The sequence below is a fragment of the Chiloscyllium plagiosum genome, chromosome 5 (assembly GCF_004010195.1).
Source record: "Chiloscyllium plagiosum isolate BGI_BamShark_2017 chromosome 5, ASM401019v2, whole genome shotgun sequence".
Classification (NCBI taxonomy): domain Eukaryota; kingdom Metazoa; phylum Chordata; class Chondrichthyes; order Orectolobiformes; family Hemiscylliidae; genus Chiloscyllium; species Chiloscyllium plagiosum.
This window is the reverse complement of record NC_057714.1, coordinates 100,941,533-100,961,694: the sequence shown is the minus strand read 5'-3', so window position 1 is coordinate 100,961,694 and position 20,162 is coordinate 100,941,533. Positions and strand designations below refer to the sequence as shown.

The 20,162-nt window shown below is 41.8% G+C and overlaps 1 protein-coding gene across 2 annotated transcripts in view; it reads right to left on the bottom strand.

Moving 5' to 3' along the window:
- Positions 1-13,191: 13,191 nt before the first annotated feature.
- Positions 13,192-20,162, bottom strand: part of ptprn2 (protein tyrosine phosphatase receptor type N2) — a 944,464-nt gene continuing 937,493 nt past the window's right edge. For both annotated transcript variants that reach the window (XM_043690699.1, XM_043690698.1), the window contains 2 exons: positions 18,319-18,392; positions 13,192-15,695 (listed from right to left, as the gene is read on the bottom strand). In XM_043690699.1, coding sequence (XP_043546634.1) covers positions 15,624-15,695; positions 18,319-18,392 — 146 coding nt within the window. In that variant the 3' untranslated portion in view covers positions 13,192-15,623. The remainder of the gene's footprint in view (positions 15,696-18,318; positions 18,393-20,162) is intronic.

The following is a 20,162-nucleotide window of genomic DNA, read 5'->3' as shown; positions in this document are numbered from 1 at the left end:
CTTTCTTTCATTACTCAGACCACTGAGTATAGGAGTTGGGATGTCACGTTGAGGTTGTACAGGATGTTGGTGAGGCCACTTTTGCAGTACTTCATAGAGTTCAGGTTGCCCTGCTTTAGGAAGGATATTATTAAAGTGGAGAGGGTCCAGAAAAGATCTACCAGAATGTTGCCAGGACTGGAGGACTTGAGCTATAAGCAGAGGCTGGATAGGCTAGGACTTGTTTCACTGGATTGCAGGTGTTTGAAGGGTGATCTTAAAGAGGTTTAACAAATCATGAGGGGCATAAGTAAGGTGAAAAGGAAAGGTCTTTTCCCTAGGGTGGGGGAGTTCAAAACTAGGGGCCATAGATTTAAGAGGCAAGGGGCAAGATTTAAAAGGAACCTAAAGGGCAACGTTTTCAAGCAAAGGATGGTGTGTGTATGGAATGCACTGCCAGAGGTGGTGGTGGAGGCTGTACAATTACAACATTTAAAAGGCATCTGGATGGATATATGATTAGGAAGGATTTAGAGGGGTATGGGCAAATGGGACAAGGTCAGTTTAGGACATCTGGTCGCATGGATGAGTTGGACCAAATGCTTTTTATCTCTTCTGTGTAACTCTATGACTCCATGACTTGTGCATGAATTTTCACGTATGGACAAAACAAACTGTGATTAGATGGCTTCTGAAAAGCAACGGCAGAATGATTTTAATATCAACAAGGGATTCAATTAGCACAATGTATAAAAATGGGGTAAGAACTTGTAACTCGGAAACTCATGAAGTTAAAAATTGTTTGCTTGATTATCCTGTTCATTTTAGCTGCTGAAACATAACTTGAAATGCATTTTTCAATTTGAAAAACTGAGTTAACAGATTTCTCTTCCACATGAGAATGAGTATATTCTGGGTGTTTGTTGAACCCGGCATAAATGAAACTGGAAATGGGAATTCTCTGTTATTGATTGATTTTTAAATCATTCATTTCTCTCCCTCCATGTTATTTTCTCCTGTCTCTCTAACAAGTTCTTCCTGGTGATATAGGATGCTGCAGGTGATGTGGTGATGGGGTGCCTTGAATGTACAGTAGGCTTGATCTATACATTGCTGAACCATTGAGACTTGGGAGGTGCCAGTGTGGATTCCTTCCTCGTATTCCTACGCTGAATTAATAATGACCACCAGACAGTTACACAGAAAGTTCTAGTGCCTGCACAGCTTAAGTCCAATAAAGAGTTGAACTGTTCAGTCAATGAAGTAGTTGACTGGACAGAGATGAAAAAAAATGACAGGAGCTGTAAAACTGTAGCAGGAGCTGCTGATGTCTCCCCATGCAGTGCGCACAGAATACCCAGCCCAGGCTAGTTCTGCAGCTCACCACAACAACTATAGAGTAAAAGGGAAAGAAGCTCCCGAGCTCTATCATTCATTTGGATTCTGGATGATATATCTCTTTCTTTATTCATTTGTTCTATCGTTCATGGGATGAGGATGCCAAAATCCTGTAACTCCTTCCCTAATGGCATTGTGATTGTACCTACAGCAAATGGACTGCAGCGGTTCAAGAAGGCAGCTCAACATCACTTTCTTAAGGGCAACAAGTGATGGGCAATAAATGCTGGCCAGCCAGTGGACCCATGTGCCATGGAATGAATAAAAAAAGTTCAGGATTTTAACGCAGAGATGATAATGGAATGGGGCAATATATTTCCAAGATGGTGAGTGGTTTGGAGAGAAAATTGCAGGTGGTGGTGTTCACATGTACCTGCAGCCTTGTTCTTTTAGACGGGGGTGGTTGTGGGTTTGGAAGGCGGGATGGGACCATTTGCCGCCGCCGATTAGCCACTGCCCTTTCACCGCCGAGGACGCTTAGCCACCACCCATTGGCTACTGAGGACGATTCGCCACCGCAAATCTTTGTAATTCATTTTTATATATAAACCAATAAAATGATATTTATTTTACCTCTATTTTTATCAGTATGTACTATGTAGTTGTATAAGTAAAGGGGACTGAGAAGTATGAAAGAACAGGCGGGAGGGAAAACAATCAGTACGTATATATATTTCCGGTGGCGAATAGTCTCCAGAGGTCAAACGACCCCAGTGGAGAAACGCTGGTGGCGAACCGGCAGTGGCTAATCATTGGCGGCGAATCTGGCATGGTGAATCGTCACTAACCCAGTCTAAGGACCCTGGGTGAATGTCTGCAGTGTTTCTTGTCGATAATACACACTGCTGCCTCTGAACATTGGTGGTGATGGGAGTGGATGCTTGTGGATGTGGTGCCAATCAAGTGAGTCACTTTGTCTTGGACGGTAGCAAGCTTCTTGAGTGTTGTTGGAGCTGATGTTGGCCTTAACCCCAGCTTTCTGTCTGCCCGCATGACACTTATCAATCAAAAAATCTAATTCAGCTTTGATTGTATTCAAAGACCAAACCTCCATTGCTCACCAGAGAACCCTCTGAGAGAAGATTGGGCAACATCTTACTGTGAAATTGACTCCTTAGTTTTTAAATCCTGCTGGAGGGTTAGCATCCTCTTGTCACCGTAGCAGAATTATTGACACCATACCAACTTCTACCTGACTTGATGAAACAGCATATAGGAATATCACTGCACAATACCATCGGGCCAACTTCCAATCTCTTTTATTGTATACATAAGGACCATAGGACTCAGGTATAACAGAAGGTCACTTGGCCTTTCTAACTTGATCAGCCATTCAATAAGATCATGGCTGATCTAGTTGTGGTCTAGACACTACTTTCCTGTCATCCCCAATAACCCTTGACTCCCTTGACTATCACAGATTGACCTTCTTTCCAAGTGCAATGAACTTTGTGTAAGTTTCATTGGGTCCTTCCCAAGTCACACGGATGACAGTAATGTCATTGTCAATTTCATGCAACCTTTGCTGTATAGACTCACAGCTCATGATTTCAATATTCATAATGGCTGGAGAAAAGTTAAATTAGGTGAAGAAATAATGAATTGGTACCACGAAATTAGTAATTCGTGATTAGATAATATTGTGGAAGCAAAGGCATATTATCATATGGAGAAGAACCGTCTGTGCTATATTTAGTTTCAGTTGAAGCCTTGAAAATACACTTGTTTCCTTTGCTGTTAGAGTGCAGTGGGCAGTGTGCTTCCTGGTGTCCCGTCTGTCATGGTGCAGGGCGAGTTTTCTCAAGTGGACCTTTAGCTTTACAGCTCATTAATCACACAACTGAGAGGCTGGGTGGATTTCTCAGGGAATCATGTGGCCACCGAGGCAGAAATGCTTGCCACTTTGAGTTTGCACACTTCTGGTGCCATAATTAAAAGCCCAGCCTGTTATGATCAGATCCTGAGCAAAGTTCTCCAGTACAATAAGTTTGTGGGAGAGGACAGATGAAAATGCTTTTCTTTACTGACCCATCCTCTCAGTTGGTTGCAATAAGGTTCATTTACAAAGAATCCCTTCTCTTGTGGATTTCCCTTTCTCCAAGACATAAATAACTTCATATTTTAAAAGGAATCAGTTTATCCAGGCTTTCTCAAATTAACAAAAAGAGCTATTTATTCATTAGAATTAGTAAGATTAGTATGCACAAATTAGAAACAAGGTGAATCCTGAAAGATAAAAGCTAAAGCATAGATATACAGTTCAGTCCTTGAATTGTTTGTGATGAGCAGATAGTTGAACTTCCTGGTTGTTGCATTGTTGACTTGTAGTTGAACAGTTGACTTCATAATCTTCAGTGTTGCAGACTTGTTGTCATTCTATAGTTCTGGTTCTTTTTAACCATGATTGAATTCGAGCATTCTGGGTGAGAGAGTTATTTGTGTTGTTTATTTTTTGAATTGTTTTGCATTACTTGGAATTAGAGGAACTCTTTACTGGCCACACAGAGGTAACTATGTGATAGCTATTTGTTTGTGACTGTCACAGCATGTTAATACTTGAACACAGGCTCATACACACAAGAACTCTTGGCTCCACCAGTCCACTCCTGTAATGTTGAAACTAGCTTTCTAATGCCTGTCCTTGTGCATTGTTCAGCAGGAAAAACACAAACTGTGTCTACAGTTTTAGGCATAATCCACAGGGAGTGGCTTGCAGTGGATCAATGGTTTATCAGTTCCTGATTTCTTTGTAGTCACAAGAAGTCATAGTCCAGTCTGTTTGAAGTTCCTTCAAAACTTTATGTGTTACAATACTTTGGTCTCTCTTTGGTAGTGGGCGGCACGGTGGCACAGTGGTTAGCGCCAGAGACCCGAGTTCAATTCCCGCCTCAGGCGACTGACTGTGTGGAGTTTGCATGTTCTCCCTGTGTCTGCGTGGGTTTCCTCCGGGTGCTCCGGTTTCCTCCCACAATCACAAAGATGTGCAGGTTAGGTGAATTGGCCATGCTAAATTGCCCGTAGTGTTAGGTAAGGGGTAAATGTAGGGGTATGGGTGGGTTGCGCTTCGGCGGGGCGGTGTGGACTTGTTGGGCCGAAGGGCCTGTTTCCACACTGTAAGTAATCTAATCTCTCTCTCTCTCCCTCTCTCTCAGTAAAAGCTATCCACAGTACTTTGGGGCCCTGACCCATCATTGTCACAAGATCCATTTCACTGAGGCTGACTGATTACAATCTTTACTATTGCATACATCACATGGCACTCAAGGACATCGGGTGTCTTCCTCTAAAACTACGAACTCTTCCTGCCCTGTGTGTTTCCTTCTCGATCACTCCCAATACCTCACCACCTCTTCTGTTCATGTGTGACCATTAACTGCTTCCACAACCTCTTTCATCAAACTCAATCCGTCCCCTGATCTTATGGCAGGAGAACTGGCAGACTGTAACAAACTGAACCTTGTCTGGCTGACCTGTAATCCCATGACCTGCAGGACTATGTATGGCCAACCCCCTTGTTTGTCTTTGTACAAGTCTCCTGTGTGACGATGGTGGTATCTTATGACTGACCAAGATCCCCTTCACCCCACTAAGGACACTTCCCCCTTTGCTCGACGCTATACATATGCCACCTAAGTTGCTGGCACATACTGAAACTCTGGCATTGATGTCGAATGGTGCCAGATGTTGGTCTTCTGTCTGAGTGAAATATTTACCCTTCAGTGCTCTACACCTTCACAAACTTTGCACTAAAAACAAACTAAGAGACTGGCAACTCAGCACTCATGACCTTGTGTTCTAAGAAAGCAATATGACCCACACAGATTGACAATCTCGGCGTAAAAGTCAGTGAATGTGAAGAGAGAGTGATTGGAGACATTGACAGGAGGACCCAGGAAACCTAATAAAGGATTGCTTACCTCATGTGGATGTGGGAGAGCCAGTTTTATCACCGTGAAGTTTAAAACTAAACTCTGGTGGGCTCTGGAAACCTTTAAGCTTTGTACAAGGAATTACAACATACATGTTACAATTCTTAGACTTCTTTGTCCAGGTTGTCTTACAATGTCTGTCTTTACAAGCATACGAACTAGGAACAGGAGTAGGTCCTTCGAACCTACTCTGTCTATATTTCACCCAAGGCTGCATCTATCTTGCTGATAGCTCTTATATTACTATCCTGTCTGCGTCCATCTGTGGTCACCATTTGCATTTACAATATGACTGAAAATTCAACCCTTAACTAAATGAAACTGACTTAACCTTTTCAAAAGCCATACCATTTTATATCTACGTCAGTGCAAAATCGACAATGTAAATGCATCACAAGGCAAGCCAGCAGATGTATGCAGGTTGTAGGATCAGCTCCAAGGTAAAGAGTCGTGGACCCGAAGTGGTGCCTGAATTCACCTGAGAATGGGCAACGATGAAGGGTTGAGCAGGAGGATGGCCCAGGAACATACACAGGAAGCAGTGCTCTGATTGTGGAACACACACTATGAGCTGCAGTCTCCAGGTAGCTGCTCTGTTTTATCTGTCAGGAACATGCACATTCAATTTTCTTGGTTGGATGAGAGGAGAGTTAGAAGTGGGATGGAAATAAGACGAGTTTGGGCTATGACGAGACACAAATGCATGAAAATAAGGTAGTCACACTCAAGCATACGACCTTAAACACTGCAATTTAAGGATTAAAGGAAAACATTGGGAAAATGTTTCTTGCCTTTGAGAATCTATTTTTCATTCTTGCCTTTTCTTGCCACAGTTCCCATTATTCTCACCATACCGAGGGAGGGGAATATTTGACCTTTGATTTTTCTTATTTCTCTCATGTCTGCTTGTCTGACAATGACTTTGAATGATCATTCTCCAGAAACCTACTCCTTGTCTCAATCCATATAGTTTGCTTTGGTCGATCCGTAAATTTCTGAATGCATCTGTACCGCTTCTGAATTCCTTTTTGATTCCCAAATTTCAGATAATTTATAGTTTTGTACTCCTTAGTGTGATATCTAGAGCACATTAACAATTCCCTTCATACTTCTAAAAACATCTTTGTCAGATCACCAAGTTTTCTCTTTCCTGATGTGAACAAGCTTCAGCTAACATATAATAGCAATAAAACGTAATTCTAATTGGAAGACTGTGTTTGTAAGCCTCTTGTGTGTTATATTTGAACCGCTCAATGCCAATATTATCGAGCCTGTGACTTTGTAGCTAACATTTACTACCCCGGGAGCTGATATTGGCCTTATATCGTAATGAACAAACTTTATTGTCTCTTATTCTTTAGTTCTTTACCTTGAGGCTCTTCTGAAAAGCCTAGGTCTTTTGCTGCACCATTGACAATGATACCTTTAAGCAAACTGCCCCTAAGCTTTGGAAAATCCTCCCCAATCTGTTTCTATCATTTTTTTGAAAAGATGCTTCTTAAAACTTTGATGAAATTCATGTCTCATAAGATCGCTTCCTTCAGCTCAAGGTCAGTTTTGGTCTGATTGTATTCCTGTTCAACACCTTGTGATGTTTTCATACTTTAAAAGGTGTGCTTTATAAGCAGACATCATTGTCAGCAGCAATCCCCACATGAAATTGTATAAACTAATGTTTGAAAATCGATAAGAATATAATGCCCAAAACTTTGAAAACTCTCTAACTAGTTAGTTAAGAATGCTTCCTTAATTATTTATCAACTGCATTCAAATGCTACAACTCATGACTTTCCTCACCGTGTACTTTCACACCTGAAATTAACTGCAATGTGGAGGAACCCACTGTTGGACTGGGGTGGACAAAGTTAAAAATCACACAACACCAGGTTATAGTCCAACAGGTTTATTTGGAAGCATTGGCTTTCAGAGCTCCGCTTCTTCATCAGGTAGCTGTCAGACAGCTACGAAGAAACAGCGCTCCGAAAGCTAGTGCTTCCTGTTGGACTATAACCTGGTGTTGTGTAATTTTTCACTTCGAAATTAACTAGTCTGCACTTTCAATGCTTGTCCTCTTAAAACTATACTGCTCTACAGGGAGAGGCCAATGCTGAAGAAACTTCAAACTCTGTTTCAGTATCCAGCATACTCCACAAACAATACTTTATTCACGTGTACGTTTTTTTTTACAGAAGTAGAACAAAATACTTTGTATATTTTATTGTCTTATGTACAAATCAGTGACCATTAATTAATATGAAGTATGAGCAAGAGACAGTTTCAGAACAATCCAGTATTATGGGTGAATCCAGGTAACTTGGAGGTGAAAATCCATCACATATCCTTCCAGGAGCCATTTTAAAATTTCTTTTATTCATTTGTGGGACCTGAGTGTTGCTGGGTTGGCCAGCACTTAATGCCTGTCCCTAGTTGTCCAAAGTAGTTCAATTATGCTGGCATCAAACTAAATCTCTTGTAAGGCCAGAAGGGAGCCAAATAAGAGTTTGGTTCAGCTAGTTACTTATTCCTGGGTGATAGTCTATCCACTACAGAACCAGGAATTCTAAAAGCAGTCAAAATCACTCTGTAAAAAAGACCCAAACCAAAGCCTTTCTCAAAGAGGTGGGATGGAAGAACAACCCCAATCTGCTCCATTTGTCTGTGCTGCCAAATTGTAAGTTGACTTCTTCTTCCTGACCCCACCCCCACTCCGGCCTATCACCCTCACCTTAACCTCCTTCCACCTATTGCATTTCCAACGCCCCTCCCCCAAGTCCCTCCTCCCTAACTTGTATCTTAGCCTGCTTGGCACACTTTCCTCATTCCTGAAGAAGGGCTCATGCCCGAAACATCGATTCTCCCTAGTCCTTGGGTGCTGCCTGACCTGCTGCTCTTTTCCAGCAACACATTTTCAGCTCTGATCCCCAGCATCTGCAGTCCTCACTTTCTCCTGTAAGTTGACTAGTCTGTATCAAGGAATTATTTTCAATGCAGTATTTCAACATGTCATGAGTCATTTAATAATAAAAATGGAAGGTGCTGGAGACACTATGGCAGCATCAATGGTAAGAGAGACAGAATTAACTTTGCAAATTCAATTTGATTCTTCTTTGGACCTGCTGATTTTCTCCAGCACTTTCTGATTTTATTTCAGCTCTCCAACATCTGCAGAATTTTGCTTTTATATGAGCCATTTTAATTATGACAATGGTGGAAAATGAGCAGTGTTGAATGAGATGTGAATCATATATGATGTGAGCTGGAGATATAATGATCATACAGTTCACTTTATTGCTCACTTTTTCTTAAGAGTTTCCAATGATACTCTGATCCCCATTTACAATGTGCATCTCACAGTCTGTAAGCTGAACCTTCAGTGGTTGAAAACTTACCTTTAAAGCTTTTAGTTTTCAACAAACCTAAAACATTATTTGAAAAAGGGAGCAATTTTCACTTCTCAAATGGACTGCAAAAGCTCCAAAAATATTTGGAGATAATGGCAACTTTGGCTGGTAGCATAAAACAGGCGATTTCTCCACCTTCAGATCTTTCAATGTCCCGAGCATCTTCTCCTGAGTGAGTCGGCAACCTGTATTACTTCTCTACTGAGTTCCATTTTCACTTTTTAAACTATTAGTCTTTGTTAAAATTACCCTTTCCTAATCTTAAGGAAGGGAGAAGAGATGGGGTCACAAATGACTGGAGCACAGGAGTATCCTTCAACTTTATGTAGAATTAAATATTTGTGTTTAATTTAGGAGTCTCCATCAGACCATAAGATATAATAACAGAATTAGGCCATTTGGCCCACTGAATCAGCTCCACCATTCAATTATGGTTGATACGTTTCTCAACCCCCACTTCTCCTGCCTTCTTCCCGTAATCTTCAATCCCCTTAGTAATGAAGAATCGATCTATCTCTGCCTTAAAGACACTCAATGACGTGGACTCCACAGCCTTCTGTGGCAATGAGTTCCAAAGATTCATCACTCTCGGACTGAAGAAATTCCTCATTTCAGTTCTAAAGGATCATCCCTTCTCCCTCAGGCTGTGTCCTTGAGTCCTAGTCTCTTGTACTAGTGAAGATATCTTCCCCACATCCACTCTAGCCAGGCCTCCTAGTATTCTAAGTTTCAATGAGATTGCCACTCCTCTTTCTCAACTCAATCAAGTACAGACTCACTGCCCTAATTCTTCTCTGGACCCTCTCTAAGGCCTGCACAGCCCTCCTCAGGTACATGGCCCAAATTGCTCACAATGTTCCAAATGCAGTCTGACCTGAGCCTTACACAGCCTCAGCAATACATCCCTGCTCTTGCAATATAGCTCAGCCGAAATGAATGCTCACATTTTATTTGCCTTCCCAACTGCCAAGTGAACCTGCACATTAATCTGAACAGAATCCTGAGCCAGGAATCCTAAATCTCTTTGTGCTTTAGATTTCCAAAGCTTTTCTCCATCTCGAAAATAGTTTATGCCTCTATTCTTCCTACCAACATGTATAACCACACATTCCCACATTGAATTCCATCTGAAACCTCTTTGCTCACTCTCCTTGCCTGTCCAAGCTGTTTTACAGCATCCCTGCTTCCTGAACACTACCTGTTCCTCCATCTACATTTGTGTCATCTAAAAAGTTAGCAATGATGCCCTCAGCTCTTTCATCCAGATCATTAATGTATAATGTGAATAGTTGCGATGCCAACACTGACCCCTGTGGAACTCTACTAATCTCTGGCTGCCATCCTGAAATTGGCCCCTTTATTCTTACTGTCTGCCTTCTGTCTGTCAGCCAATCCTCTATCCCAGGCAGTACCTTGCCTATAACACCATGGGCTCTTATCTTATTTAGCAGCCTCCTGTGCAGCACCTTGACAAAGGCTTTCTGGAAACAAAAATATATCGCATCCTCTGGTCTCACTTGCTCATTGCCTCCTCAAAACATTCGAACAGATCTGTCAGGTCATTCATGAAGCCAGGCTGATGCTGTCCTCTTTTACCATGCACTTCCAAGTACTCATTCTTAACAATGGACTCTAAAATCTTATCAATAGCCAAGGTCAGGCTAACCCAGCCTATACTTTCCTGTCTTCTGCCTCCCTCCTTTCTTAAACAAGCTGTTACACTAGCCTTTTCTTTTAGATTAGATTACATACAGTGTGGAAACAGGCCCTTCGGCCCAACGAGTCCACACCGACACGCTGAAGCGCAACCCCCCCCCCCCAGACCCCTACAATTACCCCTTCACCTAACACTACGGGCAATTTAGAATGGCCAATTCAACTAACCTGCACATTTTTGGACTATGGGAGGAAACCCATGCAGACACGGGGAGAATGTGCACAGATAGTCGCCTGAAGCGGGAATTGAACCCGGGTCTCTGGCACTGTGAGGCAGCAGTGCCACTGTGCCACCCATATAGATTCGATTTCCTACAGTATGGAAACAGACCCTTTGGCCCAATAAGACCACACCGACGCTCCGAAGAGCAACCACCCAGATGTATTCCCCTGACTAATGTACCTAACACTATGGGCAATTTAGCATGGCCAATTCACCCTAACCTGCATGTCTTTGGATTGTGGAAGGAAACTGGAGCACACCCATGCAGACATGGGGAGAATGTGCAAACTCCACACAGATAGTTAACCAAGGTGGGAATTGAACCCAAGTCCCTGGTGCTATGAGGCAGCAATGCTAACCACTGAGCCACCATGCCGTCCAATTTTCCTGTTCTTTGGACCCAGTGCTTCTTGAAAGATCATCACCTATGCCTCCACAATCTCCTTAGCTATATCTTTCAGAGCCCAGAGGTGTTATCCTTCTAGTACAAGTAGTTCATTCAACGACAGACCCTTCAGCTTCCCCACCACCTTCTCCTTAGTGATGGCTACTACACTCACCTCCACCCCCCCGACTCTCTTTAAGTTCTGATATGCTGCTGATGTCTTCCACAACAAAGACCGATGTAAAGTACCTATTCAGTTCCTCCACCATTTCTATGTTCTCCATTACTACTTCTCCAACCTCTTTTTGAAGTGGTCCAACGACTACTCTTGCCTCTCTTTTACCTTGTATATATCTAACAAAATGCTCTTGCAATTTTCTTTTATAATACAAGCAAGCTTACTCTCAAATTTCATCTTCTCCCCCTTATTACTTTTTTTTAAAATTACCCTCTGCTTGTTTTTAAAGGTTTCCCAATCCTCTGGCTTCCCATGAATCTTCATCACATTGTATGCTATTTATTTTGCTTTCATGCTGTCCTTATCTTCTCTAGTCAGGCATGGTTGTCTTGTTCTCCCCTTCAAATGTTTTTTCTATTCTTTGGGATGAATTTCTGCTGGGCCTCCTGAATTGTCCCGAGAAACTTCTGCCATTGCTGCTCCTTTCCAATCAGCTCTGGCCAGCTTCCCTCTTATTTCTTTGTAGTTATCTTTACTCAATTATAATATCATTACATCAGCTTAAGCTTCTCCCTCTCAAACTGTAAGGTGAACACTGTGATATTATGGTCACTCACCTCTGGAGTTCCTCACCTTAAGCTCCCAATCAATTCTGCTTCACTACACATCACCAAATGCAGAAATACCTGTTCCCTAGTGGGCTCGACCATAAGCTACCCAAAAAATAAATCTAGTACTTTTCTTGAGATCTGCTATCAATTTGATTTTCCCTATCCACCTGCACATTGAAGTCCCCCAGGATTATTGTAACAGTGCCTTTCGAACATGCTTTTTCTATCTCCTGATTTATTTTCTTCTCCACATGCTGACTACTGCTGAGGACCTTTACATAAGTCCCATTTGGGTCTTTTTTCCTTTGCGGTTCCTTAACTCCACCCGTACAGATTCTCCCCCTTTCAACTTTTCGCCGTTGGTTTAATTTCAATTCTTACTAACAAGGCAACCCCATGTCCTTTTGATGGGGTATGTATCCTTGGATATTTAATTCCCAGCCCTGATCCTCTCGCAGCCACGATGCTGTGATACCTACATCGTACCCACCAATTTCAAACTGCACTATGAGCTCATTTACCTTGTTTTGTATACTGTGTGCATTTAAGTGCAACACCCTCAGTCCAGCATGGACTGCCCCCCCTTCTTTAGTTGTTCCCCTATCTGCTGTGCCTGAAGTTAGATTCCTGAACCTTTCCATACTGTCTGTCCTAGTACATGTTCTGGAAACTTTAACAACCTCTCCTGAGTCTCAAGCTAATATTGCAGTACGAACATAACTGCTATGTCTGAGATTCATCATAAGCAAGACTAAATGCTTAGTGAAGCAACTTAGTTCTAAATACAAACAAAAGCAGTTTGTACAGAGAGATGGGAATTACCCTGCACCTATCAGCAGATTAATAAGCATTAAAATACATTGATTTTTCAAACTATCACTAGGAACTTAAAAAAAATGTCCTGTGTTAAATTGTGTAATATCAAATGCGTAGTTGAGTGATCCTTTTAAAAAAAAGCTTTGCATATTTGCTTCAAAATAGTCAAGCAGCAATAAAAGCTTGACTTAGATCTGTGAATAAAAACGGTCAAAGATTTATCATATTTTTTTCATTTCTATTGAGCACTTTGTGCCTTCAGTAAATGTAACTTTTGAATTAATAACATTTTGCTGAAAAACATTTCCCCAAATTGGAATAAAGATGCATGTGGATTTGAATGCTTCCTTTTCAGATGGAAAACACATTTGGAATGTTCTGGAAAGTCTGATTATGGTGCAAGGCTAAATTATGAAGAAAAGCAACTCAATATTTAAGTCAAGTTACCGAAAGCACATGACTCTGGAAGTGTTAAATATTTTGAGACTGAGCCAGCTACATAATTTTGGCTTCTCGCAAAGAACCAATTGTTACTACAAATTCTCTCACCATGAAGCAAATAAAATAAGTTTTAATTAGGAAATGATACCGATTATTTATTAGATAAAAGGAAAGTACCAGTGATCAGTAAGAGGCAAACATTAGGTTACTTTTGAAGATTTAGCACAACAGGACCCACAAGCGATTGAAGAGAGTGCTGTCTTTATGAAGCTAAAACAATTGAAATATATCCTTAAAAGGCATATATGAGATTGGTCTTACATGACTAGGACTATTTACAGACAAAGACTACATATTCTGTGTCAACATCAAGTTTGCTACCAACTGTAGTAATTGTCAGAATTGAATAAAATCAAACACTTAGGATTGCTACCTACATGTTGACATTGAAACTCAACCAGAAATGGAAGAATCCTCAAAAAAAATCAGTTGAGATTATGCCACCTTCAATGGGACAGGACAGGAACTGGGAGTTCAGTAAGACCCTGATCAATAATCACATCATCAGTGCATTTTGCTCATTGAGGAGGTGGAATTTCCTTGCTTCTTTTCGGCAGCTGAACTTGCAAACTGTACAGGAAAGAAATAAATGCAGCTGGACTATCATGTCAGCCTTGCACCGTAGATCAACAAAAGTAATCAAGTGTTCCCACATCATAAAGGATCTTAGATCTATTTCCAATTGCCCCATTCAGCATAACTGAATAGTGTGCCTAAACATGGGCCTTAACAGCACCATGGTGATTTATCACATCATTTCTGGGAACCTGGTTATTGGCTTAAATGTATGGACATGTTTTACAATGATCTCTTCTTACAATTAGCACTCAAGTATGATTGTCCAAATCATTTTCACTTACAACTCCTGTGTGCACGCTGGAAAAGAAGCATCAGCACACCCAGTCTACACAGGATTTGAACTCAGAACCCCCATTTTCAAATAAATATGTGGCTTATGTGAGGGAAAAGTCTTTTCTTTAACAGACAATTAGTGATGTTTATCAAGGAATGGCTGGGGCAATACTGAGGTTGTTCAAATTGTCTCAATAACATGTTCTAGTGTTAAATTTGAAAGATCACCTTCCTCTTCAGTGTGATGGAAGACCTGACTGGAAGTAACCCAAGCTCTTCTACAGACCTAACTCCAGGCCCCAGTCATCTGCCTGTGCTCTTCATTGTATGAAATGTCAGGGCTTTAGAAAAACTGTCTAAATGGACTGTTACTAGATCACCTTCTCCCTTCTGTAAATAATGTAGGATTCCAACAATATGTCCAAACACACCACATGTGAGCAATGAAAGATTCATCAGCACTAATCATGCTACAATTTACTATATTCAACATTCTAACTGAGTGTTTCTGGCAAGTGTCTGATTGATCATTATTATTGTGGGATTGTTGAAGTATTTGCTGTACTTACTGGCTCTGTGATTTTTCTGTGCAGCTGAGATCAGGTAAAGCTCAGGGACAGCAGAAGGACACTTCCAAAAGAGATTAGATCTGGGATATAGCAATTATTCTACCTTTAAGCTGACAGGATGCCTATATTATGTCCATAGAAAGTGAGTTAACAAGTTCAAGGGATGCTTTAAGGGATGGCCATGAGTATCTCCAGAAGAATTGAGGGCAAGTCAGTAGCACAGTCATGCCTGGCCTGCTGTCCACCTCCCACATTCATATGGGAGAGAAGGCAGCATGTAGGAGATTGGACAAGTCATAAATATGGTTCAACTGCAGATACCTCCAAAAATAATTCAAGGGTAACAAAGCTGACAACCTTCCTCGAAATATTTTCGAAAAGATTTTATAGCAGACTTTAGAGATGTTCTGTTTAATGCTGAAAGATTTTCTCTCGAATTAATTTCCAGGAGTCTCATACCGAGCACCATTAAAACCAGCTGCAGTTATCTTATGAGGAGAACTGCATTTCGCAGGAAAACAGTGTGCAAGTTACATTGCTACTGTGGATGGATAGCATCACAGATAGACCGGGGAGGTCAACTAAGGAGAACCAGGAGGTAGAGTCATATGGCCATTACAAAATACCAATGCAGGTAATGTCAGCAGTAGAATCAATATATTGTGGAATTAATACTAAAAGGCTGTTTTTAACCTTCAATATCAGAATGAATAGAAAATAAAGGTTGTGTTTTGAAAACTCTGACTTTACAACATACTCAGATCTGCCGTGAACGTGTTCTGGGCTTTCTCCTCAAGAATTTTGCACCCAGTTCTGTCCGGTCCCAAAAAAACAGCATATGTACAAATACTTCTCATCTGATCTTTCGTTCTTCCTACCTGGAAACCGTTCGGAGTTTATTTTCTCGAGCTAAGGTTTGCATCAATTACAGATGTTGAATGGACACATTTTCTAAATGTGTTAAAAGAGAAGTTACACAGCCAAGATCAGATCACGTTTTCTACAACATTCACGGAGATCGGCAGGATTAAAGTGTTGGAGCCAGGAGGCATCTCCAGTTGGCTCTCACTGTGGTAGCGCCTTCAGGATGGCGTTCACCTCCTCAGCTACTGCTGTCAGTGCAAACTCAAACTGCTCCTGTGGAAAATAAACCAGCAGCATGAGAACAGATTGGCATTTCATGAGGGGACTAATTGGTTTACTATTGTTTATAAACTATAACCATGTCCATGGGAATTGATAGTTAACTTTTCTCGTCCTTCCAAGTTTTTCCTCCTTTGATGGCTCTTACCCAGGTTAGTTTTCAGCAACTCTCTTGCACTTCATACAAGTGCAGGAGTGCAATCAGTGACTGTCAGAGCGATAACTAACAGCAAAATGGCCCCAGAATCCTGCATGATACTGTCTTCACCTGCGAATCACCCCATGTACAGCGAGGTCACCACACTGAAACCAGGTGCTAGGAACATAAGCAGAATATTCAACATTCCAATGGCCCCCACCTCCCATCCCAACCAGTCAACTGACTGATTTTAATGTACTCAACGTAGGCCAGGGTTCAAACTTGTGGCAGCCTGGACTGTTCTAATCACAGAGCCATCGTACCACCTATACAGCAGAGAAGGTGAAGGAGAGATTCTGCACAGGGGCTCAACATTTTGAGGGGGTTTTAATAAAGTAAATAAGGAGAAACTGCTTCCACTGCAGGAAGGTCAGTAACCAAGAGGACACTAATTTGAAACAACTAGAATACACTGCCTGTAAGGGTGGTGAATGCTGATTAAATAACAACTTCTAAAAGGGTATTTGGATCTCTAATTGAAAAAGTTAAAGAAAATTCCAGGCTTTGAGGAAAGAGCAAAGCTGTGAGTCTGATTGGACTTTTCTTTTCGAGTGGCAGTGCAGAGTGGTGTCCTCCTGTGCAATATGATTCTGTTTCAAACTTTGCGAGTTGGCTTGGTGAGGAACATACAATTCCAGGACTGAGATTCCAGTTTTGCAAAAAAACTCCAGCCTCGAACCACTAGTCCGTCTTTTCTATGCACTTCCATGATGTCGTTCCAGATTTTGTGGGGATTGAGATAATAAATGAATCATTTCGCTTGCTGTCCAAAGATTGCCAGATATGGCACAGTTGATTATTGAAGTTAGATTTAAACAAAAATCAACATTTGACACAGGTTTATGCAGGCAGTTGTAATAACTAGTCACTGACATTGGTATGGTGTCTTAGCTTCTGCTTTCTTACAGGACTTGCCATAATTGACATTTCAGACCTGACTTTTAATCCACTGATTTAAATGATTTTGAAGCCTTTCTACTCCTTATTTATATTCAGTGATGCGAGCGCATGGCTTGTTTAGATCCATCCAGGAAAAACTCTCTTGAGAGAGTTCTCCCGCTGGTGTGTAATTAGATATTTATAATTCACCAAGCATCTGAATAGATGTATTCGTGTGCGTGAGATGGGATGCTGTTGCCTAGCAACAGTCAGAGCACGTTCCTGCTGTGATTAGGATTCTTGTACCTGGGTATGTGACTCACTTGTACCTGGGGAGTGCACACTTGATTCTATCCTTTTGGTCAACTTGGGTTCATTCCCCCTGCCCACCCCCCCACACAGTGCCTGTCCTTTACAATCGCTTTAACTTGTATAGAATCAGATAAAGCCAGCTAATGTACAGGAGGTGTTGAGGAAATCAAATGCCGCATTGAATGAAAGGTTTGTTGCACCGGATTTCCATGTTCTCTTCACCCCAAAAGGTTCATTAGTGCCAACAGGACCTCCAACACTGAGTGCCCATCCTTCACACGAGTCTGGGCAGACTATCTGACTGCTAGCACAAATGGCAGGATTTCAGACAAACCCTGGACACCACCTCATGTCGTTTACGGTAGGGAATCTGAACTGTGATGGGAGTGGGTTTCCAGAGGATTGTTTTCTGCAATCCTCTTCCAACTCTGAGACTCTCATAACAAAACATTACAGAATGACTAAAGATATAGGTGACAATTACCAAGGCTAGAAGTCTGCTGCTGTGGGCAGGCTTAAGAACTGGGCGAGGTGGTGTGGAGTGTAACATTGGGTACCAGAGCAATGCCTCTGCCTCAGTTGCCCTTGAGATGGCCCTGGGATTTGAACATCTGGTTCTCAGGGGCTGCCTTCTCCCTAGTGGGAAGAGGCAGCAACTAGTGATTTGATTGGGAGGCAGTCCTCTGCGGCTGGGTGAGGGTAAAAGTCCCAGCGGGAGGAAGCGATTAGCCTGCTGGTTGACACAGACCTGCAAGGTGACCCCGCCAAGCAGAGCCAGGTTTGCTCTCAACTTCTCAGTCGCAGAGTGAAGCTCTGTCTAAAAGCTCTGGACAAAGTGAAGAACTAAACGACATTGCCATGCAGCTCATAAGCATGTTCCAGCAACAGATCGTGTACAATATTATCATGAGCTCTATCCCATTGAGTAGACTCTGGTAGGGTGCAGCCTCATCCCCCATGGAGCTCCATCTCACTCAGGCCTATGTTAAACCTGACTGATACCCTTCATCCACTCCCTTCCTCAACAACAGTGGAACTGTCAGATCCCATGGTGTGTCCGAAGGAAAATGATAAATTTGTGATGTAGGAAATTGAAAATAAACTCAGCAAATATTAGAAATGTCTTAGGCAACAGCCCAACCCCCGAGTTAAAAGTCTCACCAGAAAGAACAATCATTTCCTTCCCTTGTTGTTGCCTCGCAAATGTTTTTTTGCGCTTTTGTTTACCTTTGTCTGAACCATCATTGGTCTCTGATCTCGCAAATGTTCCAGCGTAGCAGCAATATCGATCTCCTTAGCACCTGCCAACAAACAATTTGAAGTGATATCAAACTGCTGTACCAATCCTACAAATCTCCCCAGGTCAGATCCCACACTTTCTCAAAACACGTGGGCTTTTTTCACTCAGAATTCTGATGCTCACTAGTTGAGTATGTGCCATTAAGATGCAGAGAAATTGAGCATTACTAAGTTCACACAAACGTCAGGCCCAAACTGAACATGGATGACTCTCAGATGACCTCTGAAGCGGCCCGATCATTCACACAATGGCATTCTCATCTCCTTAAGAATGGGGTTTAAATGCCAGCCTTGCGAGCCATAGAACCCAGGACTCTGACGATCCCAATAAAACTGTACTCCTTGGCACCGAAAACGTTTCCCTTCCAAGCTTTACTTATTGCCAATATGCTCAGTTGGCTAAATGGCTGATTTGTAGAGTGATGCCAACGCACTGAGTTCAATTCGTGTAACAGCTGAGGTTACCATGAAGGACTCTCTTCCTCAACCTCTCCCCTCACCCTGAGGTGTGGTGACCCTCAGGTTAAACCACCACCAGTCGACTCTCTCTGATGAGAAAACAGCCCAATGATTTGGGAAGACAATGGTGACTTTACCTTTACCTTTACTACCAGAGCTTTTGAGCTGCAGTGCACTTATAAAGCCTAGTTATTTATTATCAGTGAGGGGATAGTGATAAATTAAGAGGATTCTACAAATTTACAGGCATAGTTTATTTTCCCTACACCGTATTGCTGCTAATAAGCCTGGATAATCCTGATGGAAAGTCATCGGTGGAAGTTAGAAGTGTGCTTGCTGTACATCACAGCTCTCTAAATAGGGTAGATAATAGAGCAATACAGTAGCTGCAGTTAGATCCTGCTACTCAGTCATTTATGTGTTGCTTCTATGTTCCATTAACACTGAGCCATAAACTGTGACCAATCTATCAGGACAGCCACTAATGCAGTTTACGAACAGCTTCACATTGATAGTGATCAATCAATAATTATCAATGTTACAGTAATCATCTTGTTGAATCTCTCTAGCCTCCTCCTCAACTCTTGTCCTATTATCATTTTGTCCTAATTGTGGCCCCAATCGCCACAATTAATGAAAGCCAAAACAGGAATACCTCACTGAGCATTTCCTAATTACTGCAAACAGATTTGTTCCATCTTCATCTGCTGTTTATTTTTAAAGAAAAAAGACTACAAATTAATATTAATTAAAAATAAACTTTCTGCATGGGTGATGTGTGCTTCAAGGGCAGTTCAAGAGTATTGGGTTCTGAGTAGTGTTCTTTTAATTGTCCTCCTGGCATTTCTAAAACGTTTCAAATAGTTAGGATTCAGGATTTACAGGAACAGTATACAGGGTGTTATGATTCCCAGCTGCATTCTTTGAAAGGGACTCAGCCTTGTGACCTGGATAAATGCAAATGCATTAACAGTTTCTGGTCATTACGAAGAGGTGAAGGTGTGTAATTAGCAACGTGAGAGCTGCGAAATACATCTTATTTGTGTTTGCCAACATGAGCGATGTTTTCGACATTCAAAGACTGGTTTTAACTCTTGGTGGGAGTTGTACCTTTTTTTTCATTTTTAATAGGGTTTGTATGTCACTGACAAAGTCAGCATTTGCTGCCCACCCCCCAGTGCACTTGAACTGTTAGGCTTGTTAGGTCATTTCAGAGGGCCAATCACCTTGCTGCAGGTATCATAGGCAAGCCAGATCAGAGAAGGATGACAGATTTTTCTCACCAAGGGCATTACTGAGGCAGATGAAATTTT